A 27075-nucleotide genomic window follows, 5' to 3' on the forward strand; every position below is an offset into this window, starting at 1 on the left:
CTAGCCAGAGGGGCATGGAGACTCACCGATGTGAAAGCAGTCACACACACCCCCGAGTTTGTCCCCATCATTTTGTATTCTGAGGTCACAGAGTCTGAGCGTTCTCGTCCAAAGAAAAAGCGTTCCTAACGGACGGCTGTGCAGCCTCTCCTTGAAGATCCCCAGGTATACTGCCTCTGAGCTTGGACGTTCCATTTAGCCATGGTCAGATGTCTTCTAACCGCTGTCCACAGATCTCTCCTTTGTGAGTGACCGGGGCTGCGATCTGGCTGCCCCAGCATCTCCAGGGAGGGTTCAAACTCCGGCCTCACTCGTAGGGGACGGGAATTCCAGAAGTGACTCACCGGTGCATTACTTTTCCTTTCGTCTTTCCAGGAAAGGGACCCTTTCGCAGATGGAAAGCCCCGTGTTTTGCAAAGACGAACCTGCCCTTTGGGGGCCAGGGGCAAGAAAGCGATTCGCTCCCCGCTGCACTGTAGCAAAAGCCTGGTTCCCCTTTCCGCTCTCTTGGGCGGCCGCACGCGGGTCCCCTGCGCGCCTCGCCCGTCCAGCTGCGCCGCGCCCCCCCCCCCGCCCGTCCAGCTGCGGCGATGGAGCCCGGCGTCCGCGAGCCGCTGCTGCCCAGGGAGGCCGGCGAAGACGCCCAGGCCCTGGGCCAGGAGGACCCCCGGCAACTGGAGAAGGACTACTACCGGTGAGGCCGCCCCCTCCCCTCCCCTCCGCCCCCTCCCCTCCCTCCCCTCCCCTCCCTCCCTCCCGGGCCCCCCCGAGCCCACCGGTGCGCCTTTCCCCGCCAGGTCGCTGCCCAGCCGGCGCCTCTTCGCCGCAGCCTTGGCGGCCGTGCTGGGCAACTTCAACTTCGGCTTCGCCCTGGTCTACCCGTCGCCCGTCATCCCGGCCTTGGAGGAGTCCGGCGCGCCCAGCCTGCGCCTCAGCCCCGCCGCCGCCTCCTGGTTCGGGGTAAGGGGCGCGGCGGCGGCGAGGGGGGGGCGGGGGGCTGCTCCGGGCCGGCGCGGTGTCCCGGCTCAGAGTGCGGGGCGGGGCCCGGGAGAGCCGGGCGCGAATCCCCGCGCTGCCCTGGAAGCTGTGGGCCAGTCACCCGCTCTCGGCCCGGCCTACCTCCCGGGGCTGTTGGGAGGATGAACTGGAGCAGAGGAGAACGACGGGAGCCGCTTGGGCTTTCCACGGGGGAGAGAGGCAGCTTCCTGCCCTAGGAGGAAAGGCTGAAGAGCCCGCATCGCTTCCGTTTAGAAAAACAAGGGCATGCGAGAAGCTTCTACAATTAGAAAGGGGCTGGTGAAAGTGGTTCGAGAGCCCTGGTTCTCCCTCTCCCAGAATAGAACTGGGGGGCGGGTGGAGAATGAAATGGCTGGCAAATGAGTTCAGGGCAGACAAAAGGCTATACTTTTCTCCTCGAGGAGTCACCAAATGGTAGCGCACGCTGCCAGTCGAGGTGCTGATGGGCAGGAGCATGAATGGCTCTGAAAGGGGTAAGATGGATTCGTGGAAGAGAGGCCCACCCTCCGCTATTGTACCAGTGGTGGAAAGCTCCGTCCGGCCACAGCCCATTTATGGCGATCCCGTAGAGCCTTCAAGCCAAGAGACCTTCGGAGGTGGTTTGCCATTGCCTGCCTCTGCACAACAACCCTGGACTTCCTCGGGGGTCTCCCACACAAGAACAAAGCCAGGCAGAACCTGCTTTGCTTCCCAGATCGGACGGGACCTGGCTAGCCGGGGCCGTCCGGCTCAGGGCAACGACTGACGCTGGGCATGGCGAGTACAGGGGACCGCCCTGTTCAGAGGCAGCAAACCCCTGAAGCCCGAGGCTAGGAGGCAATATCGGGGCTTCCCCTTGGCCTCTGTTGGTCCTCCAGGGCAAAGGGTTAGGCGTGGTGTCAGACAGGATGCAGGTGTAGATGGGCCGGCCCTCTCCCCACCAGTTCTACCCAGTGCTACCTGGCTCCACCCCCTCGTACGTTGGAGCCCACCTCAGATGCTCCTGCCCCAGGACCTGAGGGTGCCTGGCCCCAGCCACAATCATCACTTGCCTTTGCAGAAGTACCCAGGGTGGAGGGAAGGCCGGCCATGGGCAGGGATGTGTCTCCTCCGGCTGGGCTCAGGCAAGACCCTGTCACTTAGCCTGACCTCCTTGGCGGGCTTGTTGTAAGGAGAAAATAAAGGCAACTTCTCACTGTTATGTATGTTAGGACAGTAGGCAGGAGGAAACCCGCGGAGCTTAGGGTTTCTCCGAAGGCTCCTAAAACTGTATCCGCCATTGGTCACTAGGGGTTGTGTCCCCCCTATCACGGATTGGGGGGGAGTGGCCGCAGGCGGCCAGAGGGGTATTTAAGCGGGGGGCCAGTCCGCTGTTCTCTAGTTCTGTACTCGTTCTGAATAAAGCGGTTGTTGTTGGAACTCCATCTCCGACCTCGTGTGTCCTCCCCACGCATACTTAACAGTGATGACGAAGGCTGGTAGGCAGTCCAGCTGTCCTGCTGAGTCCTCTCTGAAATCACTCTGCTGCATTCTCAGCACCGGTAGGCAGCCCGGTCTGCCTTGCGAAATCACTCGACGCACGTGGGAGATGCAACACTCCGCACCACGACATGGCCACCAAAGGATCCATGGAAGCATTCGACACCACCCACTCCAGCGAGTGGGAGAGCTACGCCGACCGCCTCGCGTTCTTCCTGGACGTGAACGACGTGACCGATGGCGGCAAGAAACGGTCACTTTTCTTCAGAGTGTGCTGCCCTCGGACCTTCCAGTTGGCCAAACCCTGCTGGCCCCCGCGAAGCTGAGCGAAATGCCGTTTGACACCATCATGGCAGCGCTTGGGAACCCCTTCGCACCCCAGCCCACACAACTCACCCATCGCCTGGACTTCCACTTGCGGGACCAGGAGCCCGGAGAGTCCGTTGCCGCATATCTCGCGGCTCTCCGTCAAACTTCCCATTTTTGCTCCTTCCCGGACTTCGATGGCACACTTCACGACCGGCTCGTTTTCGGACTTCAGAACAAGAAGGTGCGCCGCTGCCTCGTGGCTCGCAAGGACGTTTCCCTCACCTCCACCGTTGAAGAGGCCACCGCGGCTGAATCTTCGGCGTGAGCAGACCGCATTGGCGACCGAGGCGCTGCACCACCACCTTCCTCAGCGACCCCCGTCCATTTCAAGGACGCCAGCGATGGTGACTCCGCAGACGAGGCACACAAAATGTCCGCCCGGAGGGCCAGGCCTCGGGGCCCAGCGGGCCAGCCCTGCGCCAGCTGCGGCGACCTCCACAACCGCCGCACGTGCCGTTTCCACGATGCCAGTTGCCGGGTGTGCAGCCGGGTGGGCCACATCACCAAGGTTTGCCGCTTCGCCAAGAAGGGTTGTCCACCGGGCCGGGGAAGAAAGATGGCGCCGCTCAGCCTGTCCATGAGTTGTCCGACGACGACCCTTCCCCGCCTTGCCGCTGCCGCCACAACGTTCAAAGTGTGGAGCTGCATAAGGTCCACGTCGTGGAAAAGGTTTCCATCACCATCCAAATCGAGGGGGCCCCGTGCGTGATGGAAGTCGACTCCGGGTCCGTGCTCTCCATTATTTCGGCGGACACCTTCCGTGCCTTGGGTGCGCACACAACTCTGCCCAAGCTTCAGCCATCGGACATCATCATCACTGACTACCAACGTTGTCGGGTGCCGGTCCGGGGCATTGCCTTCGTGAACGTCCAGCACAAACACTTTGCCGCGCGCCAGCCTCCTGGGACTCCACCTGATGGGAGTGCACCGCATCGACCAGTCCAAGCTCGACTCCGTCTGGTCCGAGTTCGAGGATGTGTGGAATGCCCTGCTGGGCTGCTACAAGGGCCCAGCTGTCTGGCTGCACCTCAACCCAGCCACCACGCCCATCCGCCTCAAGCCTTGCCGCATTCCCTTCGCCCTCAAGGACCGTATCGACGCGGAGCTTGACCATCTCATTGTGCAGGGAGTCCTGGAAGCCGTCCCCAATGGAAGGTGGGAGACCCCGATCGTGACGCCGCTGAAGGCCAATGGGGACGTCCGGATCTGTGCAGACTACAAGTGCACCATTAACACAGTGCTCCAGAGCCATGCCTACCCGGTGCCTGTGGTGAGCCACCTCCTGGCCTCCCTTGCAGGGGGTTGGGTGTTTGCCAAGCTCGACCAGGCCTATCAGCAGCTGCCTGTCGACGCTGCGTCCGCGGAAGCCCAGACGATCGTCACCCACCTTCCAGGTGAAATGCCTGCAGTTCGGGGTCAGCACGGCCCCGGGGATCTTCCAGAACCTGATGGAGGACCTCCTCAAAGGCTTTCCTGGCGTCGTCCCCTACTTTGACGACGTCCTGGTCGCCGCCGGTTCGAAAGGTCGAGCTCCTGGATCGTGTCCGCCGGGTCCTCGGCCGTTTCCGGGATGCCGGCCTCACCGTTCGGAGCGAGAAGTGCCAGCTGGGCTTGCCGCAAGTTGAGTTCCTCGGCTACTTGATTGACGCTGACGGCATCCACCCGACTCCGAGCAAGGTCAAGGCCATCCACAGCACACACACACCCCGGTGCCAGCAGGAACTTCAGGCGTTCTTGGGACTTTTGAACTTTTACCACGCCTTCCTGCCCAACAAGGCGTCGGTTGCCGAGCCCCTACACCAGCTCCTCGACAAGACTGCCCCGTGGGTTTGGGGGAAGCTGCAGCAGCGAGCTTTCGAGGCCACAAAGGGCCTGCTCTCCTCCTCCAGCCTGCTCGTACATTTCGACGAGCGACTGCCTGTCGTCCTCACCTGCGACACCTCACCCTACGGCATCGGCGTTGTCCTCAGCCACCAGCTGCCGGACGGTCGGGAAGCCCCGATCGCATTCTACTCTCGGACTCTCACCCCGGCTGAGCGCAACTACGCCCAGATCGACTGGGAGGCCCTCGCCGTTGTGGCCGGCATCAAAAAGTTCCATGATTACGTTTACGGCCGGCCGTTTGTCATCGTGACGGACCACAAGCTGCTCCTGGGCCTGTTCGTTCGTTCTCCCCGCATGCTCTGCTCAATTGATTGAAAGGGTCAGCTGCTGTATTTATTCTCCTTGACCTATGCTGCTGTTACAGTGCTGTTCATGAGTAATTGCTCAAACCCCCATCTCTAGCTGACCAAACACAGCCGTAATTCTCCTGAAGGATGAGCCCAGTCACCTGTCTTTGCCTGGAACACCCTCTTCCTCCCCTCCCCCCAATCCTCACGTCGATTACCAGATCCTGTAATTCACCAGGTCGTCTACACAGTTGCAAGAAGACTAGAAACATGATTTTTAACTCACCTGCTGCTGCAGGTTTGCCTTTGCCATGTGCCTTGTCCAATTTCATCTCTGTGTTGCAGTCTGTCTTCACCCTGGGAGTTGCTGCAGGTGGTCTGGGCACTATGTACTTCAACGATCACTTGGGCCGCAAGCTGAGCATCATGTTCTCTGCTGTCCCTTCTGTCCTCGGGTACCTCCTGATGGGCAGCGCGCAAGAAGTCTGGATGCTGCTGGTGGGCAGGCTACTGACGGGGTTTGCAGGTGGCATGACATCTGCCTCCATACCGGTAAGGACACTTCAGACCAACTTCAGCCCTTTGTCTATGTATTCAGGGATGGGCTGTTTCCCCCAAGATGATGCGTGCATTTGTGTACATCCCAGGATCTCCTTGGCTTCCGTCTTTCTCAAAACTGCTTTGCTCTAACATTTGGGGAAAGGTCACTGAGAAACCTAGGTGGCTGCTGTGGGAAGGTTCAGATTTTCCTGGTGTCGCTCACCATATCAGCAAGCATGGTGTAGTGGTTAAGAGCAGTGGACTCTAATCTGGAGAACTGGTTTGTCAGAACCTTGCTGGTAGTACCTTGTCCCATACCTGGATCCTGGAATTCAATCCACCTTTAAGGTAGCCATGGGCAAGTCTGGGTTGGATCCTTGTAAACAGCAAAACCACACCTGTAAAAGCTTTAGACTTTATTTCAGTATAAAATAAAAGGTTCAGGTACAAGAAGTATTCAAGTAAGTTGGTGCAGTAAACATAACAAAATCTAACTCCTAATACTCACATACATGAAGATAAACCTAAGTAAAGTCACAGGAGGTTCCATGGCTTCAGTGCGCGCCTGTATGCGTGGGTGAGCAAGAGCTGTCTACTTTGTTCACTCTGCCTGTCTTATAGAAACAGGCTCCCCATCTTTGCCATTTAGTCTAGGATGCTAAACCTCAGGCCAGATCTTTTTGTTGTGCAAAGGAGTCTCACAGGCTTTGAAGTAGATTGAGGTTCTCCTCACATTCAACAGGATGCTTACTCGGTTTTATGATTTGACAAAATGCTCGGTATAATCTTTGATCTGTTTAGATAGACATGCTCACATGAATCAGTCTCTTGACATAGTTTGATTCCCTACTCCTTCTCCACGTGAAGCCACCTGGGTGACCTTGAGCTAGTCACAATTCTCTCAGAACTCTCTCAGCCCCACCTACCTCACAAGGTGCCTGTTGTGGGGAGAGGAAGGGATTGTGATGGTAAGCCACTTTGTGACTCTTTACAGAAGAGAAAAGTAAGGTTCTTCTTCATTTCCAGCGTGATGTAGACGTTAATCTGGAGAACCGGGTTTGATTCCCCAGTCCTCCATATGAGTGGCAAGCTCTGATCTAGTGAACCGGGTTGGTTTCCCCAGTTCTACACATGAAGCCAGCTGGGTGGCCTGGGGCTAGTCACAGTTCTCTCCGAACTCTCTCAGCCCCACCTACCTCACAGGATGTCTGTGGTGGGGAGGGGAAGGGAAGTAGATTGTAAGCTGGGTTGATTCTCCTTACAAGGTAGAGAAAGTCAGCATATAAAAACCATCTCTTCTTCTTCCTCCTCTCCCTATCTCAAAGAGTTTTTCTTTTTTGTACTTAATTGGACATTTAATAACCTTACACTAATATACCATCATACCAAAATATGCTTCAAGTTCTCTGAATGCTCAGCTTTCAGTGCTGGTAGCGCTGCCGGGTCCTCTTGGCAGCACTAGGGTAGGACCAGGGGAGCCACTGTCAGCCCAGGGTTGCTGCTGGCTCCTTGGCAATCAGGCAGCCATCCACCACGGCTGAACACCCTCCTTTTCACTCCAGAATTTGGGCAGGTTTTGCCTTCCAGATCCAAAGAGGCATCACACCACTGTACAAACAAGTTTAGAACAATAACTAAGATCCCTTTCCTAAAGGAGGGGCCCAGTAGGGGGCAAACATGCCAGCGTCCGGGCACCGCCGGGCACCACTGGACCCTGCTGCCAGTGCAGCCATGCTGGCAGGAAAAGGTAAAGCCCTCGACATCGTGGGGGGGGGCTTCCCAGGGTGTTCCCAGAGGCGGAGCTGCCTTTAGGCAGCTTCCACAGCCCTTTAGTCCCGGGGAATGCCCCCTTGAGTGGCGACGGGGCTGCTCTCGGCCCCAGCGCAGCTCCCTCCCCCTTAGGAGGGAGCTGTTATTCCCAGATATTTTATTGGTTTTTTAGTAACAACACATTCAGTTGTCTTTTCTATCTCTTCTTCTTCCTCTTTAGTTTCCATTCATTACATTATTTTTGTTTTCTTTTTATTGAGTTTATATCCAGAATAAATTCAAATCAGTATATTTGTGTGCCTGGGCCAAGGTCACCCAGCAAGTTGTCGAGACAGAGTGGGGATCTGACCCTGCTTCGCCCAGATCCTAGCCTGACACTCTGAAACACCACACCACACTGGCAAGCTTTACTTGCACTTGCTTTTAAAGTACAGCAGATTGTTCAGAGAATTTGGCTTACCACACATCTGCACACACTTTGAAAAGGGGCTGTCTTGTATATGACATTAGCTAGTTATGGATGGAGGAAAGGGCTTGGAGGGGATGCAAAAGATTCTGAATCGAAATGAAGGACCTTGGGTTGCTATAGGGTTGCCAACCTCCAAGTGGGGCCGGGAGATCTCCTGGGATTACAACTGATCTCCAGATTAAAGAGATCAGTTCCACTCATGAAAATGGCAGTTTTGGAGGGTGGAGTCAATGGCAGCGTACCCTGCTGAGGTCCCTCCCCTCTTCAAACCCCACCCTCCCTTAGGCGCCACCCCCCCAATCTCTAGGTCTGGCAACCCTAGGTTGCTAACGTTTGAGACTCTCCGCACTAGTTTCTATCAGTCTGCTGGATCCCCTTCCCACTGAACCACACAAAAAAACAAGTCCCCCCCCCCCACTAAAAACTTCATCAAGCTCTGTCCCCTGACCAGTCAAAGTCACCCCTGTGGGAAATCACAACTTGGTGGTCCTTGGTGCCAAAACCTTTCCAGAGTGGAACCAAGTCATTCAGTTCCTCCCTTCTCGGCCCTTCGCTGTCTTACTTTCCGGGACCAAATGCAAAGGAAGGCGGAAAAGGGTCTCTCCTTGTGTTCCTTCCACCCTCCCTCCCCCACAATGGTTTTGGGAGCCTGCACTTTTGGGCAGGGCTGGGGAAGTGTTGTCCGGCTTTGCTGCCCTCTTCCTTCCTCCTCTGTTTACTGGATGCATTGGTAGAATTCTGTTGAGCAATGTTTAAAATGGGGAAGGGGTGGGCCGCCCAGTCCTGAAATAACCTGGCCTTCCGTTCTCTCTGCTTCCTCAAAGAACTCTTGCTGACAACCACTTCCTCCCTCAGGGCCTGGCGTGCTCCCCACAGCTATCTGAAGGGGTCACCCGCAAAGCACCCTGGCGAGTGGAGAGACGATCTTGCTCGCTTCCTGAGATACTGCTGGTCATGCTGGGGGAATGAGCCATCTCCTATCAGGGGTTTTAAACAAAAATTCTTGAACTGTAGATTGAAGAGAACACACGTGAACGCACACAAAAGGAGTGGAAGCCACAAAGGTTAACCCCCCTCTCTTTGCCCTCTGGCCCAGAGGCCAACTGAGGCTGCCAAACCTGCAAGTCTGCCTTTTCCAGACAGAACGAGAGGCGTAATCTTCATCCAGTCTGCTTGAGCCCATTGGAAGAAAGTTCCAGAGTTCAGGAGCCACAACATCCTGTCCATGGAATCAGAGAGGAAAGGTTTTCTGAGCATGTGCCGATGGGCATTGCTACACCCAAGACTTTGGTTGTGTGTGCGTGTTTATGAGAGAATGTCCAAGTTCTTTATTTACGGTACATTGGGGTATGATGCACTCTTTCTGAATGTGCAATAGAAAGCGCAGAAGGACAGGACTGAGGCGGAGGGCTGAGTCTTGGCAGAAGAATCGTAAGGGTGTGATACCACTGTGGGGGGACGGACGATTTCAGTCACGCGTGGGCTGCTTCTTGCTTGTGTGTGCACTCGAGAAGTGCCCTGGCTCCCTGATTGCACTTACGTTTGGAAAGCAGGAGAGGCACTCCAAACCTTTGATGAGTGTTCACAGACCCTTCCTGAGGCTGCGCCCCTTACTTCAGGACAGAAAAGGTGTTTTTGGGATCAGACCCAAGCCCCCTAGTTCAGGATGCCCAACAGCAGAAATTGGACAATGGTCCACCGGTGGAATGCCTTATATTTGTGCCTGTCATTTGAAATAGGGATTTTGTCTGGCAGAGGGAAGATCAGTGTGATAATCGAAACTGCACTGAATGTGGGCAACTTTTTCATAATTTTTCAAATTCTCAAGCTAAGCATGTCTCAACATGGGCAGAATGCCCTCCCCCCGGGTGGGTAACAGGAAACTATCGCGAGTTTCAGCGTGTTTAGTCAGTTGTCCCAAGACACTCCACCAGACGTTGACTACTAGGAAAGTGCTCAGTTTATTTACAGTGCATCCAATCTCCAGCATACACTTCCAACATAGCCTCCGGCTTAGCCCTCCTTAACTCACCAACACTGAGCCCTAGAGGCTACTCACTTATATACACATTATACATCAGATATGCATCAGGCCACCTGCTGCTACATCCACAGCATTGCATCACCTTTCCGGCCATATCTGGTTCCTTCCAGTTTACACTGCTGCTGCAGGCCATTACAGACTCTTACATCAGCCCAGATCCTCTAGATCTGACATGTAAGCTCTCTCTGACCAGCTGTCCTGTCATAATATTACAATATGCTTGTATTTGCGACAGAAACTAGTTCTAGAATAAACAAATGCATATGCTTTAGTGCAAGTGTTTGTGATAGAAGAAGAAGAGAAGAGTTGGTTTTTATATGCTGACTTTCTCTGCCACTTAAGGGAGAATCAAACCGGCTTACAATCTCCTTCCCTCCCCCTCCCCACAACAGACACCCTGTGAGGTAGGTGAGGCTGAGAGAGAGTGACTTGCCCAAGGTCACCCAGCTGGCTTCGTGTGGAGGAGCGGGGAAACAAATCCAGTTCACCAGATTAGCCTCCACCGCTCATGTGGAGGAGAGGGGAATCAAACCCGGTTCTCCAGATCAGATTCTACCGCTCCAAACCACCGTTCTTAACCACTACACCACGCTGGCTCTCTAGAACCACTACACCACGCTGGCTCTCTAGATAGAACGCACACACATGCTGACGCAGGGGGTGCTGGATTATACCCAGCGCTGTGTCCAGCAAACTCCCCCCCCCCCCCCCGCATTCTCTGTCACTGTGAGCTACAACTGCATGGGGCCGTTACCCTTGGGGGATTTTTGATGTCAAAAATAAGTGCGTCTTTGTAGAACCAGGCAATGAGGCCAAGGCAGGGGGAGCCTGGCAGAACCCAGCAGCCCAGGGAGTGAAGCCTAAGGTTGCAAATTCTGGGTTGGGAAATTCCTGGAGATTTGTGGGGGGGTTCCTGGGGGGGCGGTTTGAGAAGGGAAGGGATCTCTGTGGGGGTGAGATAACATAGAGTCCGCCTTCCCGAGCTGCCATTTTCTCCAGGGGAACTGCTCTCTGTAGTCAGGAGATTTGTTGTAATTCCAGGAGAATTCCAGGTCCTACCTGGAGGTCAGCAACCCTAGTAGAGCCTGAGGAAATCTGGCATGTTGGGGAGAAGCCAAAGTAGAACCGGATGGCTATAGGGGAAGAGTTTGTCAGAAAGCTGGCCTTTACTAGATTTTCAGACTCTGGTTCCCAGGGACAATGTGTTTTTGCTGATCTGACAGCTGGCCGGCCAGCGCAGTGGCAGAGTCTTTGGTGTGTCCCCAAGCACACCCCTTACCTTCCTTCTGTGCTTCCAGGTCTACATTTCCGAGATCTCTCACCCTGGAGTCCGAGGAGCTCTGGGTTCCTGTCCTCAGATCATGGCTGTCTTGGGTGCCCTCGTCCTCTACGCTTTAGGCAAGTATTCTGTGCGAGTCTCCGGAGGTGGAACAAGACCGGCAAGCCTCACTCTGGCAGCTGGCTTGCCTGAGGTTCCCCAGTTGAAGTGCAGTAGTCTTTGGCATGTTCTTCTCCTCCTCAAATGATCAAAAGGGAGTAAGCCATCCTCTCACCCCCCTCAGTGCTCTCCCTCTTGTCTCCTCCTGTTCTCTCCAGGTCCTTGTCTGCTGGTTGGACAGGTAAGACATCCTTGGAACTAAAATTTAAGGTCAAAACTCAGTGTTCCCAACTATGTATATTTGCCACTGAAATCAGCACCTGTGTGCCAAACTAGATGTCATGGTGTCGACCGCCATCATTTTAAAGAAAAATTCGGCAATTTAATGAAGAATTCAGCATGACGGGACCAGGCAATCTTGTTGTCCCCCCGTCCCCCCAGTGGCTTTTCAAGTGCCAAAACATCTCTCATGGCTGTTTAGGTCCTTGAAAAGGTGCCTGGGAGGGAAACAGGATTGCCTGGTCCTGCCACACCATGAGCCTCACAGCTTTTGTAAATGGTCAAATAGTTCTCTAAAATGGTGTCACTGTCCAAGGCATCCAGCTGTGGATGCTGTTACATCTAGTGCAGCCCTGTATGTGCCACTGTGCAGGGGAAGGCCTGTGGCTCAGTATGTAGAGCATCTGCTTGGCATGCAGAAGGTCCCAGGTTCAATCCCTGGCATCTCCAGTTAAAAGGGTCCAAGCAGTAGGTGATGGAAAACATCCCTGCCTGAAGCCCTGGAGAGCAGTCAAAGTAGACAAGACTGACCTTGATGGACCAAGTGGGGTCTGATTCAGTACAAGTCAGCTTCATGTGTATTTGGGGAAAGCCTGTGGCTCAGTTTGTAGAGCATCTGCTTGGCATGCTGAAGGTCCCAGGTTCAGTCCCCAGCATCTCCAGTGAAAAGGACCAGGAAATAGGTGATATGAAAGACCCCTGCCTGATACCCTGGAAAGCAGCTGCCAGTCTGAGTAGACAAGATTGACCTTGATGGACAAGAGGTCTGATTCAATATAAGGCAGCTTCATGTGTGTTCACTTATTGTTGTAATGGTATAGCGATATTGTCAGACTCCAGTATCTCATTGCATCTCAGGAATAATAAACTTCGCTCCAGACGTTGCAGAGAGTTTAAAAGTTTTATTAAGAAAGCAAACGAGTTCAGTGGTCTATACGAACTTAAGGTCAGAATAAAGATGGGGGAACTACAGGTCATCTTTATAGGGGACACACACTAGAATTGATTACACGTAATGGCTTTGAAATGCAAAACATCAGGGTTCTTTCAAACTTCAAGAGATGCCAGGGTTCCGGCAGAATAACACCTTGAGAACAGATAGCAGATTAACAATCGGAAGGCTTGCTTTGAAGGGGAAGCATCTGTGCTTCCTGCCTTAACACCTTCTTCCCAAACTGAAGATACTTTCCCATGAGACCGAGGTGGGGGGGGGGAGAACACGAAGCTTGCTATCCGGGGCCCGACTGGGTTCCCTCGCTGACACTCCGCCTCCCCAGAGACCCCCCCCCCGGGGGTTTCTTGGTTTGGCAGGGTAGTGCCGATGGAATTCCTCTACCAGGGTGGGGGCCTGTACGTGCACAGCGGACACCCACTCATCGTGACTAGAGTTCAGGTGTTTCCAATGCACGAAATACTCCAGCTGGCCCCTCCGCACCCGAGAATCCAACACCTTAGAGATCTCAAAGTGCTGTTCCCCTTGCACCATAATAGGGGCCGCGGGTTCAGGGTTCCATTCAGGTGCCGGTACAAACAGACTCACATGGAATACCGGGTGCACCCCCTGCAAGGTTTTTGGCAGTTCCAACACCACAGCAACCTCATTGACGACCCGGGATATTGGGAATGGCCCCACAAACTTCTGACTCAGTTTCTTGCACGGACGCAAAGACCTGAGGTTCTTGGTGGAGAGATAAACCTTCTCTCCAACCTTTAATTCCCATTGGGGCGCCCTGTGTTTGTCTGCCTGCGCCTTGTACCTCTCTTTAGCCTGCTCCAAATTTTTTATAAGCCAGGGCTTATAAATTAATTGCATGAAACACGACAGTGCCCCAGATAAACCGAACAGCATGACCATAAATTCAAATAACCCATAACAACAAGAAAAGGCCGTCTTTGCTTCATCTCCCTCCTTAATCCGGACCCGGTAGTAGGCTTCCGCCAGGTCAAGTTTCGAGAACACACAGCCCTCCTGGAGAGCACTCAGGAGGTCCAGGCTAAGGGAATGGGGTATGCATTAGTCTCAGTAATAGCGTTAAGCCCCCTATAGTCAACACACAATCTGAGATCAGAGGTCCCCTTTTTCTTCACAAAGAAGCAGGGAGAAGAGAAAGCGGATTTGGACGGTCGTATGAACCCCTGCGCCAAGTTCTTGTCAAGGAATTCTAGCAGCACCGCTTTCTCTTGGGGGCTCATGGGGTAAACTCGGGCTTTGGATGGCTTGATGTCCTTACGTAGTTCTATAGCACAGTCCGTTGTGCGGTGAGGAGGTAATAAGTCACAGTCCGTCCCTTCAAACACATCCGTAAAGTTGCTATACTCCGGGGGCAGCGTGTGCTCCTCAATCGTAGCAGCATCCCCCCCTTCGCCTCCGGGCATGTAATCCCGGCCGTGTCTCTCGCATTGGGGAGCCGCAAACACAACCTGCCTCTGTTCCCAGTCGATGCTCAGGTTGTGTCCCGCCAGCCAGTTGCTACCGAGAACCACCGGGTAGGAGATCTTAGGCACTACCGTGAAGTGGATCTGTTCCCAGTGGTCTCCCACCCCCAACAACACCTTGCGAGAGCGCAAATGGACCGGGCCCCTTTGCAGATCACTCCCATCCATTGGATGGAAATGCAAGGGCTGGTCCAGTTCTCGAGTTCCGACCCTCAGGCGTTCCACCACAGCCTGGTCAATCAAGGTCCAGGAACACCCGGAGTCCAGGATAGCCACAACAGCCACAGGTTCCCCTCTGTGGGGGTTCCGCAACACAACAGGCAGCAGCAGCGTTTCTCCCTGGTCACTCACCCTATGGTGCCCTTGTTGACAGATATGGAATTGCTGGTTTTAAAAACCAGGGAGAGGAAATAGTCACCATGGGAATAGAATCAGGGAAAATGGCGGCCATATGGGTGGGAAGATCCAACCATTTCTACCCACATAGCAGCCATCCCAACTTTACTGTGATCTTTCTTAAAACTTTGCAGAAAAGAAAGGTTTGAGAAAGAGTAGGGGTGGGGAAAGCCTGGGAGATGTAAGAACAGGGTTGTCATTTGCCCACTGCTGGCAGAGGAACTCCCACTATGAGGGAGAATGTCTGTCTTCTGACACTGTGACATCATTTCTGGCTGCATAACTGGAAGTGACTTCATTGCATTGCGGGGTGCCCTAGGGTTCCTCTGAAACTGTAGTTTTTCCTGTAGCATTTGGACTGAGACCGAGCGTGTCCCTGTGGTGTCATTTCCAGGTACGTAGCTGGCAGTGATGTTACAATATAGGAAGATCACAGGTAGGGTCAGCCCCACCTCCCCCAGTCTCCCAGGGATGTACCATAATGCAGTGGGGAAGCAGGAAAAACCCAACCCTGCTTCCCAGCAGCACTGAACTCAGGGCAGATAACCAGTGTGGAAAGGGGCAGGGCCCCCATGGGAACCCTACAGCTTGAACTGGTGCCGTCCACTTTCTCAGCGGCCAGGCAAAGTGACGGTCAGCCACAGGTCAGTGTTCAAGCAATTTAGTAAGGAGGGCCCAGGAAGGGCCTGCTGGAACAAGGAAGAGGCCCCAGGTCAGGTGCCCACGCTGGCCTTGGTGGCAAGACCAGAGATTGGAATGCATGCTCTATGGGGCACTTCATCCCCATGGTAAACTTGGGGAATGAGGTATTATGTAGCTCAGAAAGCCCACCTTGGTGTTCTTGGCCCCTTTAATTAACATACCTCACAAACCATCAGGATTAACCTGTTTTAATGTACCAGAACAAGACAGAAGTCCAGCAGCACCTTAAAGACTAGCCGTATTTATTCCTGCATGAGCTTTCGTGAATCAGACAGAGCTCACTTTGTTTTGCTACAAGAAACTTAACATGCCTACCCCTCTGCAATATATGTTCCAGAAGCAGGTGCTGCTTCTTACAAGAAATTATCTGAAGAGGAATTTTCTCCCTCTCTCGTATCCATCTCCCTCAAAAACCTCTGCAAGCCATGTCTTTTAAAATAACTGCTTTTTTGTAGTCACTATTGTAAAGAAAACTAACTCTACATCCTTATCTTCTTCAGGGTTGTGCCTAAGAGGCAGAGAAGCAGCTATAAAGATTCTGGTCTGCACACACCACACAAACAGAGTTTGAGCTCCCCCACTTAAAAAAAAAAATTCCCAGGACCTCCACTTTGTAAGCAGTAACGGTAAAACAAATTAAAGCGAGGACATCTCTGAGCATGTGCAGAATGCTTCCTGTGATCAGCCGCTAGATCTGATATACCGAGAGGCCGGATTTCCTAAATTCAAAGATATAGGGTAGCCAACTCTGGGGTTGGGAAATGCCTGGAGATCTGGGGGTGGTGGAGCTTGCGGAGGGGAGGAATCTTGGTGGGGCATCATCCCAGGGAAACTGATCTCTGGGGTCTGGAGTTCAGTCAATTCTGGGAGATTCATTCATTAATCCAAACCTTTATAGGCATAGAAATTCCGGGAGATCTCCAAGCCCCACCAAGAGGTTGGCATCTCTAATATGGAATATTTGCACACCTCTCTTGCAGCCTGTTTTTTTTATATAACTCTTTATTTTAAGTTTAGTTTATAATAATAACAGTAACAACAAAATAAAAATTCAACAGCAGTAGGTTAAACATACTAGTACGGTGGAGATACGTTTCTGAGCTTGGTCTATTATATATTAGTTGCAGCCTGTTTTTTAAATGACCAAAACTTTTCTGCTCCTCACAAGCATTTCTGGAAGAACAAACAATGCACAGAAATGGTGACCCTCCCCGGCCGCACTGCAAAGCAGAGTCTGGGGTCCTCCTGGGCTCTCTGTGTGACTTCTTGCCATTCTGCCCCTTCTAATCCAGGCCTCGTCCTTCCCTGGCGCTGGCTGGCCGTGGCTGGGGAGGTCCCGATCCTCATCATGATCATCTTGCTGTGCTTCATGCCCGAGTCGCCACGTTTCCTGATCTCCAAGGGGAAGGAGGATGAAGCTCTGAGCGCCTTGACCTGGCTGCGGGGGCAGGATGCCAATTACTGGTGGGAGTACGAACAGATCAAAGACAGCGTGAAGGAGCAGGTGTGCCGTGCCAGGGCTTGGTGGGGAATGACGGGGATCCATGCAGGAAGTCCCCAAGGGACAGGAACTCCCATTTATAGTGGCAGTTAAAGGCAGGCAATCTAAAGCAGCATTTCCCAAGCAGATTAAAACTGGAGGCATGCTCAAAAAAGTGTGACTTTTAGAATGTGTAAAAGTGACCTGCCTCCCCTGAGAAGCACCCATCCCCTGTGTTTATATCCAAGTCTCTGTTTTGTGCATGCCTCCTGGTCTGGAGACAAGCCCAGATCAATGACTCACACGGAGATGCAATAGTCATCCTCCATGCAGTTCACCTAGTTAAGTTGCTCTTCCACATTGTGATTGATTGAATGATCCAGTCACACCTGCTGCAGAGATGGGGTAAAATGACCCTGCTCTGCTCTGGTTAGACCTCACCTAGAGTACTGTGTTCGGTTTTGGGCACCGCAATTTAAGAAAGATGTAGACAAGCTGGAACGTGTCCAGAGGAGGGCAACAAAGATGGTGAGGGGTCTGGAGACCCAAGTCCTGTGAGGAAAGGTTGAAGGAGCTGGGTATGTTTAGCCTGAAGAGGAGAAGACTGAGAGGGGATATGATAACCATGTTCAAGTACTTGAAGGGCTGTCATCGAGAGGATGGTGCTGAGTTGTTTTCTGTTGCCCCAGGAGGTCGGAGCAAAACCAACGGGTTAAAATTAAATCAAAACAGTTTCCATCTTGACATTAGGAAGAATTTTCTAACAGTTAGCGCAGTTCCTCAGTGGAACAGGCTTCCTCGGGAGGTGGTAAGCTCTCCTTCCCTGGAGGTTTTTAAGAAGAGGTTAGATGGCCATTTGTCAGCAATGCTGATTCTGTGACCTTAGGCAGATGATGAGAGGGAGGGCATCTTGGCCATCTTCTGGTCACTAGGGGTGTGGAGGGGGGAGGCAGTTGTGAATGTTCTGCATTGTGCAGGGGGTTGGACTTGATGGCCCTGGTGGTCCCTTCCAACTCTATGATTCTATGACCCATCTCCCCTAGCAGGTGACTGGAACATGGCAAGGCCTGAGCCATAGCAGACTGCCTCTTTGGGGAAGAGGATGCTTGGGGGGCCCAGGATAATTTAATTATTCAATGAATTGGTTGATTAATTGATGGATTGTGGCACACTCACATACCCCATCCCATAGTTTGAGAATGATTGGTCAAAATATAAGGAGGTCAGGTCTAGGTTGCTAACTAGCCATTGTTTTACTGATCCAATTAGAAAAAACATGTTTTGTTAAAGCTGAGGCCTCAAAAGCCAGGAAGCTGAAGAATCTGCCAGGATCTGTCCCTGTGATCCCCCAAATTCCATCTTGGCTCCTTCTCTAGCACCTCCAGATCCTTCCTGCTGCTATATGCTAGACTCCCCCTCTCATGACATTCCTGAAATCAAAAGGTGGTAAGCCAGTGTACACATCTGCATGAACATTGTACACATTGTACACATCTGCATGAACATTATGTGGTGGCTTGTGTTGTGTTCCTCTCTGGGAATTCAGATCACTGGGAGGGGCTCTCCTGAATGTCCATTAACCAAAGAAGCTCAGCCAACCTGAGCAATTCCCAAAAAGCCACTCGCTCAGACTGTCAGGTCAGAAGCAGGTAAACTTTCTTGAAGAAGCAACAGGTCCAGCTAAGGTAACTTGCAGGTTCAAAGCTGCTAATGAGGAGCCAGGCTACGAGGCATAACTTAAAAGCATGATTACATCACAGGTGCAGTTTCAAATGGCCTGGGAAATGACTAGATAACGGTGCTTGGCAGGAAGGAGGAAGACGGAGCCTAAACACGGCGCTGCTTGTTAGCTGGCCAAGGCAAGGGAGGGGGAATGGACAGGGAGTGGGAAGAACAGAGCAAATGAACATCAAAGCAAACATGCGAACACTGGCCTAACTCATGTCAGGAGCCTGACCGCTTATACGGGTCAGCCCAAGCATGGCTAGGCAGAAGACATGCTCAGAAGACATTCAGTGAAGAACCAAAAGGCAATCGAAAGGCAACCTCTGACAGTAGGTATACAAGAGAGGGCCTTTTCAGTGGCAGCCCCACAATTATGGAACAATCTCCCCAGGAAGGTGCACCTGGCCCCCTCACAGCAGATCTTTAGGAGGCAGCTGAAGACGGTTTTATTTAGAACTTCTTTCGGTTAAGTCTAATAGTCCTGAGTTGTGATTTTAAATTTGGGTTTTTATGTTTTAATGCATTTATTTTGTGTGTGTTTTTATCTATGTTGTAAGCTACCTTGAGCTCCATAATGGAAAAAAGGCGGCTAATAAATGTTGAGGGCAGCAGGAAAAGAGGAAGACCCAACAAAAGATGGATTGATTCAATAAAGGAAGCCACAGCCCTCAGTTGGCAAGATCTGAGCAAGGCTGTCAAAGATAGGACATTTTGGAGGACTTTGAATCATAGAATCGCCATGAGTTGGAAGCGACTTTGGAGGACTTTGATTCATAGAATCGCCATGAGTTGGAAGCGACTTGACGGCATTTAACACACACGCACAATAAATGTTTTCAATAAGTAAATTTAAAAAATTGTTTCGTGGTTAGAGTGTTGGACTCTGCTCTTGGTGACCCAAGTCGGAATCCCCACTCTGCAGTGGAAGGTTGCTGGGTGACCTCGGGCCTGTCATTTTCTCCCAACCTCTAACCCACCTCACAGGGTTATTGTGAGAATACAATGAAAGAGGGGAAGGTTATGTTGTAAGTCACTGTGGATCCCTATTGGGGAGGAAAATGGGGTACAAATACATAAACAAGCCAACCTAGGGAAATCTTAATCTTCTCAATTATATTCTCATAACAACCCAATGAGGTAGGATAGTCTGAAAGTGTGTGACTAGCTCAAGGTCACTCAGCAAGCTCCCATATGGCAAGAACCTGGGCGCTCCCATGTCTGCCATCCAGCCACTTCACAATGCTTCCATTTGCAGCACAGATACACGCTTGAATATAAGCCTTTTCCAAAAACAGCCTTTAGGGTTGCCAACTCCAGGTTGGGAAATTCCTGGAGGTTGGAAGGTGGAGCCTGGGGAGGGGCCTCGGCAGGGTATACCATAGAGTCCACCCTACAAAGCAGACATTTTCTCCAGGGGAACTGATTGCCTGGAGAGCAGGTGTGATTCCAGATCTCCAGGCCCCACGGGGAGGTTGGCAACCCTAGCCTTTCCTAGAGCAGCGACTTCCCATCAAGGATGCTGGGGGGAAGGGGGGGCACCAGGCTGTGCATGAAAGGTTGCGCCATGAAATTTAACAGTGTGCCAGTTGGGTGAGATGCCTTTCCCTTGCCTCTTGTAGAACAAACCAATCACTTGGGCGGAGCTCAAAACCCCCTACATCTACAAGCCAGTGGGCATCACCTTGCTGATGCGATTCCTGCAGCAGCTCTCCGGCGTCACCCCCATCCTCGTGTATCTGCAGGTGATCTTCAGCAGCACAGCTGTCATTCTGGTGAGCATTCCCTGTCCTCTCCTCATTCCCCGTTGCATCCTTGCCTGGGGGCTTCTCTTGGGCCGGCCGGCCTGGGCTCTTAAAGCAATCCTGCTGGAAGCGAGGCCTGGCGGTCGCTCTAATGCTGGCTGCTTCATGGGTGTGCCCACGTCCACTGTCATGGTTGCTGCAACCCAGCTCCGAGCCGAGCAGTGGGTGCTGCCCCCAACGCCGCCGCCACCGTGGCCACCAGTGTTCCTTCAGGGCTGCAACCCACCACCACCACCACCACCCAGGAGCCCTGCTGGGAAGAGAAAGGGCCGACCTGCTCCAGCCTTTCCTCCTCCAGTTCCAGTGCTGTGGGGCCCAGATGTCCCCAGCTGTCCTAAGTGGCTGCGATGGTTCTCCTTCTCCCAGGAAGTTCCTCCCTTAAACCTACACAGCACCTCCCCTCCCCATCATTCAGCTCGCTCCTCAAAACGGTGAGCCCCCCTTCTCGCCCCCAGCTGCCCATAAACCCAGGCTGAACATCTTCACACGCAAACAACAAAAACCAAAGTATTATCCCATGACCACCAGCCATCCCACCTGTTAAAAATGAAAAGGTAGCCACGTTCAGGCTGGGAGAGTCGGGGCTTAGGCTGGTGGTTCCCGAATTTTGGACACTTGGCGTGTGGCAGCATCTTTCAGCCACAGAAACGGAAGGGCCTATCTGTCTTCTGCACCAGCTCCCAGCTAAACCCCCTTGCAAATGGAGGATTGCCCCGTTCCTTTGCACACATCCCAGCCCCCCTCCTCGGTTGCCCAACCAATTGGAGCTCAGGAATAGGACCACACGCTCTAGAACCCGTCAGCCGTAGGAGGGCATCTAGTGGCTCCATGTGCTGCCCATATATTGGCTGCAAGAAGGGGAGGGTCATTGTGGTATATTGGCTGCAAGAAGGGGAGGGTCATTGGGGTACAAGCCCTCCCCACGCTGGCAAGCCGTCCTGGCTCCAGGCCTTCCCTCACCATCCTCATCCAGCACCAAATCTCCAAGAGTTTCCCAACCTGGATCTGGCAACCTTATCCCCCATCCCACCCCATCCTCTGCCAGTAGGATCTGGCAACCCTAGCCCCAGCACACCCTTTGCGTGAGCGAGCCGGGCAAGGCCCTGAGAAGACAAGGGGGACTGAGGGAAGCAGGGCTGTTTGCAACAGAAACCTACCAAAGGAATCAGCCACACTATGGAGTTAGCCTCCAGGGTTGCCGGGGCAAGGACTCTTGGGGGAGAGGAGAGCAGCAGTTTGTAGGTACTGCGCCTTCCCCCTCACTGCTTAGCTACCTACGGATTCATAGAATCGCCAGCAGCACCCCCACAAACTGCTGTCGAATGATTTCCAGGGGCTCCCTTCTCTCAGTCTTGTGTGACTCCCCATCCCTCTCCTCTTCTGAGGGAAGGGAATTGGGGGACCAGAATGCCCCTGTTCCAATTTGCGCATCCTCTGCTCTTCACAGCCGCCGCAATATGATGCTGTGATTGTGGGGGCCGTGCGCTTAGCATCCGTGATCGTTGCTGCATCTTCAATGGATAAAGCTGGGAGAAAGATCCTCCTCTACATCTCAGGTGCCGGTGCTGTCCATGCACACTTCTACATATCTATTTGTGAAGTCAAAACCAGTTTCTGATCATCTTTTAGGGCACATTGCCATACATAGGGTTGCCGTCCTCCAGGTGGGGCCTGGAGATCTCCCAGAATTACCATCCATCTTCAGACCACAGAGAATAGTTTCCCTGGAGAAAAGGGTTTCTTTGGAGGGTGCAGTTGATGGTATTATATCCTGCTGATGAGGTCCTTCCCTTCCCCAAACCCCGCCCTCCCCAGGCTCCACCCTCAAATCTCCAGGTATTTCTCAGTCTGGCACTGGCAACCCTAATCCCGAGCCAGCTCTAGGTTTGGGGGGACCTGGGCAAAATGGTTTCTGGGGCGGGGGGGAGTGAAGGACTGTGAGATGAACTCCTGGCTCATGGGAGGAGCCACTGACATTCCTGCGATTTCTTCCCTTTCTAGCTTTCATCATGCTTGCCTCCAACCTGACCATGGGCTTCTACATATACTATGTCCCTCTACATCTCCACAACGCCTCCACCACGGCTGTCAACAGCAGCCATGAGAGTCTTGCCCCCCACCCAGCAAACAGCCTCACCGCCCTTCCTTTGGTCGCCATCATGTTCTTCATCATAGGTTTGTAGCTGCTGGTCCATGCTTAAGGCCAGAATGTATGGATGTTAGAAGTAGTCACACCATTTAGGGCTGTAGGGGAGAAATACTTCGTTTCCAGTTTTCAGTTGCCTACTTGCAGGTGGAAGTTGCCTGGATATGGAAGTCCGCAGATCACCTGGCAGGTTCATACCTGCCAGGTGATGCAGGAGTTCAGAGAGAGTCCTTCCCAAATTCCCAGTGGACTGTATCCTTATGATGAAAGGCCCATCACATTTGGGATCTGCTTAACCTGTATGGCCAAGATTTGCTGGGAGGACAAGTCTGACGAATGTCCCCCCACTAATGGCATTACTTTCCCAGGCCTTGAAGATGGCATTGCAGACGTTCAGATGGTACACCAAATGGACAACATAGGAGTTGGTATATGTGTTAGACCTAAATTCTCATATATACATAATAGACATTCAACCTCTCAGCTGAACTTTAACGGGGATCTGCCATAACAAGCACCTTTCAACTGTTCTGAAATTTGTTCCCAGCACAATTCAGATTTTAACCCATACAGCTCTACATGGTCCAGGTCCATTTAGGGCATCTCTCAAGGGCCATCAGCTCCCACAGGGGCCTCCCTGTGCCCGTAAAATCTCTTTGTAGGCTTTTCTCCAGCAATCCACACACCTGCAAAAAGTAAGGCAAGCACTGACCAGGGAGAGAGCCTTTCCTATGACAGAACCATAACCGTTGGAAAACTCGGCCAGGGAACCACATTTTGAAACTAGAAGAGGGCCTCCATGCATGTCAGTATGATTCAGTGCCAGGACTCTACCTTGGGCAGGAACGCATGCTTCTTTGAACAGGGGAGGTACTGGCAGGATTCAAAATGGGCGCAGGCAACCATGAGAGTCGCCCTGTTAGCCCGCTGTAGCAGAACAGCCGCGGGGTCTGTAGTACCCGAATGACAATCAATTTGTTCAGGCATGAACTGATGTGGGCAAGACCCAACTTGGATAAGTGCCACACATGAAATGCCATGCTGGCTGCAGCCCTCCGTGAGAGCAGAGGCAGGGACGGTTTTCTGGACTGCCTGGTGGCTGTTGGCCAGTCCTATTTCCAGGAGGATAGCAGATCCAACTTGGAGCCCTCAAAAGCAGGCAGAGATCCGCATGTGACTCTTTTCTCCCACTCTGCTGCTCTTAACAGCCCTCAGCCCTAACTTTTGGAAGGTGTCAGCCTGCTTGGCCGTACTGCGGGCTAGGGTGGGGTGTGGTGGGGGGTTGAGGGATGGCTCCCAACAGATTGTTAAGCAGTTCAGATGCTGGATGAAATGCTTCTGCAGCTTGTTCACCTCTGTGGCGGGCGCACAACCGCTCTGCCAGGAACCCTCCTCCAAAGGAAGTCATTCTCAGTAGCATTAATCACCACCACCACCACCCCCGATTGTGGTCTTTTATGTGCTTTTATAATTGTTGTTATACTGACATTGAAAACCTTGAGTTCCACAAGGTAGAAAGGCGGCTGACCAATGTTTTAAGATAAGTAAAAAGCAGGGCCGCTCACTGGGGAAAGCAGGGGCCCTCTGTTTGGAAGAGTGAGTTGCCTTGGGAGAACCGGCCAGGGAGGAGGGACTGAGGATATCTGCCGGCGGCCCCTGCCTGCTGGCTTCTTCCTTCTTTGCTTCCTCTAGGATACGCCATGGGTTGGGGTCCCATCACCTGGCTGCTGATGGGCGAGGTTCTCCCCCTGAAGGCACGAGGGGTGGTGTCGGGCCTCTGTGTGCTTGTGAGCTGGTTGACAGCCTTTGCCCTGACGAAAGCCTTTCTGCCGGTGAAGGTAAGTGAGGCACCGCAGGCGTAAACTGGGCCAATTTAAAAGTAAAAATTAAACCCCTTCTCACCACAGTCACAATCCAAGCCCGCCCCCCCCACATGCATAACACTGCCAGAACGTATTTGTCAACCCAACCCTTGTAAAAGTGTAACATGTAGTTCAGCTCCCTGACCCGGCTGGAGATCACTAATGGAGAAGGATTCGTTACTCTCAGTACCAACGGCAACTGCCAGGACTCCTCATGGGAACTTGTGACAATTTGAGTGGTATAAAAAATGAGAGCCAGTGTGGTATATTGTTTAAGAGTGTTAGACTAGCACCTGGGAGACCCAGGTTCGAATCCCTACTTGAGCATGGAAGCTTGCTGGGTGACCTTGGGCCAGTCACATACACTCAGCCTAACCTACCTCACAAGGCTGTTGTGAGAATAAAGTGGAGGGGATGCGAGCCACTTTGGGCCCCCATTGGGGAGAAAGGCAGGGCATAAATGAAATAATAAATTAATAAATTAAAGGACACGGGGCGGGATTCTCAGCAGCACCAGACGAGCTGCAGTTGTGAAAAGGCACCTCCCCCTTCCCGCAGCATCCTGCGGCTCTCCCCAAAACGCAACTTCTGGTCCCAGCAGACGCTCAGAAAGAGCATGTGGTTCGGTGAGGGAGTATGCAGAGACTTGGGAAGCAACAGAGATCTCACATGAGCAGAAAACTTGGGATGGTGAGAAAGCAAGAATGGCTTTTGGGTGGAGGCAAAGATGTGAAGGGGGGGACCTCAGATAGGGACGAAAGAGGTGCCTGCTGGCTGGGATGGGGCCAGGCAGCAAAAAATCCCATGCTACAGCTGCAGGCCTGCCACATGGCTGACTCCTCGGTCTGCAGCAACAAAGGCCCGGGTGATATTCTGCACAGATGGGTTTTGGATACCGGACCCAGGCCTGTGCTGTGCCCATAAAGGTCTCCCTTTCCACCCTGACAGGGCTGCCACAGAATTGCAACCACCGTAGGTGACTGCTAAGCAGTGAGGGGGAAGGCGCAGGAAGGTTGGTGGCCAGCACAATGGGCGACTGGCCGAGGAGAAAACTTTCCCTCGGGACCCAGAGAGGAGTGGGGCTGCCTGCAGAGAGGCCAGAACGGAGGACTGGGGAACTGAGGGTGTGAGGAGGCTACAGGCTGAAGAGGCTTCGCCTCTCAAGCCAGACGCAGGAGGATGAGGGGCCAGAGCAGGCTGCCCGGCTGCGGAATGCGCAAGAGGCGGTTCCCGGCTTGGCATGTTCCTCCCCAGGGGTCCCCAATGTTTTTGAGCCTGCGGGCATCTTTGGAATTCTAATAGTGCGGTGGCTGCCATGCAATGGCTGCCACAGCTTACCTTCATTCACACAGTAAGGATCCTTGTGCTGTGGTGGCAGCTGCTGCTAAAGCAATATTTTAAAAAATCTGCGCCACCAATCAGTACTCAGTCAGAAGCCATGCGGGGCAATAGCCCCGCCTGGCCCCACACACGTTCCAAAAACACTTGGTGGGTGCCAGGAAAAGAACTGGTGGGCACCTTGGGGCCCACATGCATCACTTTGGGGACCCCTAGTCTACTGCCTCCCTTTGCTTTCTCTGCTGGCTTTCTCTTAGCAGGGAATTTTTAACCTACAAAGCATTCCAGCATTTCCCTACAAGTGGGAAGCAATGGGAATAATAAGCCAGACCACCAAGTGTCCTTCCTGAACATCACAGGGTGATTCCAAATTAATGGTCACATCTTAGGGCTAGTAGATGTGACATTCTGCAAGCCCCCACCCTCAACTCAGCCAGCACACAGACCTCAACCACAGCTCCAACCCCCTCAACATGTGGGCTGATACTCTCCTCAGGTTTAAAACCACTCCGTCCTTTCTACTGGATTGAACGTTTATTTAATTCCTTAGGAAGCCTTTGGCCTGGACGTGCCCTTCTTTTTCTTCAGCATCATCTGCGTGATGAACCTGATCTTCACAAAATGGTTGATTCCCGAAACCAAAGGCAGGTCCCTGGAGCGAATAGAATCGTATTTCCGGACTGGGCGGAAGTCATTTCTGGAATCCTTCCGGCGCCATAGATAATCTTGCAAGAACTAATTAAAGATAGAAGGACAGGAGGGAGATTTTGGAGGCCAGCGTGGGATGATCAAATGTGGTGACTGATCTCTGAGTGAAGAAGAGAATGCCAGTTTTTCAATGTGGGGGAGGGAGGTGAAGAAGCTCATCCGCACAGGTTAACTTGCAGATAGCCAAGAGCTGGTGTAGCAAAGGGATCTGAACTAGGAAGCTGGAAACCCCCACATGAATCCGACATTGGCAGTGAACTCACCAGGGGGTCTTAGGGAAGACACTTGCCCTCTCTGCCTTGGCTGTCCACAAAATGGAAACAGCAATGCTGACCACCACCACCCCCCGATCACGTCATCAGATTTCTGAGAGACTGGCCAAGATGCTCAGGTCATTCTGAAGCCATCGTAGTCATCACCCAAGGGTTCCTGTGGGTCAAGCCAAGCCCTCAGGGCTCCAGAAATGGCGGAGAAGTCTTTGGCAATCACACAGTTAAATCCCGAATCTACGAGGTTCTGTGACCTGCAATACTACTGCCCAGAAATGGTTCCCTCTGCCCATCCCTACACGCAATGTTTGCTTATGAGGGGCAGCTCATAGCAAAACTGGGTGAGAGCCTAAACAGATCCATAAACAGATCTCCCAAATGGTGGGTTTTTTTTGTTGAGAAATATCCACAAGAGTACAAGGGGGTGGGGGTGTCGAGCTGATTCTTTGAGGCTATTTAAACATTCTGTTTGCAGAGATGGATAGATTTGATTAGTTAAAAGCAGCATTTTAGATCAGTCACATTTTATGGCCCCTGATTGTACACCAAGAAGTCAGTGAACCAGCACGTGCATATTTAGTTTTGGATTTCTTCCACCCTCCCCAATAAATCTAACTTTGCTTCTGAAAGAAGTTTAAAAAATGCAGTGATTTTTGGTGCAAAATTGGTAGGCAGTGGGAGAGGGGGAAAAAAACTAGGACCAGTACCTTGGGATC

The 27075-nt window shown here is 52.6% G+C and overlaps 1 protein-coding gene across 1 annotated transcript; it reads left to right on the forward strand.

The window, feature by feature from the left end:
- The first annotated feature begins 590 nt into the window (after positions 1-590).
- Positions 591-26106, forward strand: SLC2A6 (solute carrier family 2 member 6). Its single transcript, XM_056860193.1, has 10 exons — positions 591-694; positions 798-960; positions 5361-5567; positions 11137-11236; positions 16322-16533; positions 19854-20006; positions 21484-21592; positions 22038-22211; positions 23875-24020; positions 25933-26106. The coding sequence occupies exons 1-10, from the start codon at positions 591-593 to the stop codon at positions 26104-26106; spliced, it is 1542 nt and encodes a 513-aa protein (XP_056716171.1).
- Positions 26107-27075: the final 969 nt, after the last annotated feature.

The sequence above is a fragment of the Euleptes europaea genome, chromosome 14 (assembly GCF_029931775.1).
Source record: "Euleptes europaea isolate rEulEur1 chromosome 14, rEulEur1.hap1, whole genome shotgun sequence".
In the NCBI taxonomy this organism is placed as follows: domain Eukaryota; kingdom Metazoa; phylum Chordata; class Lepidosauria; order Squamata; family Sphaerodactylidae; genus Euleptes; species Euleptes europaea.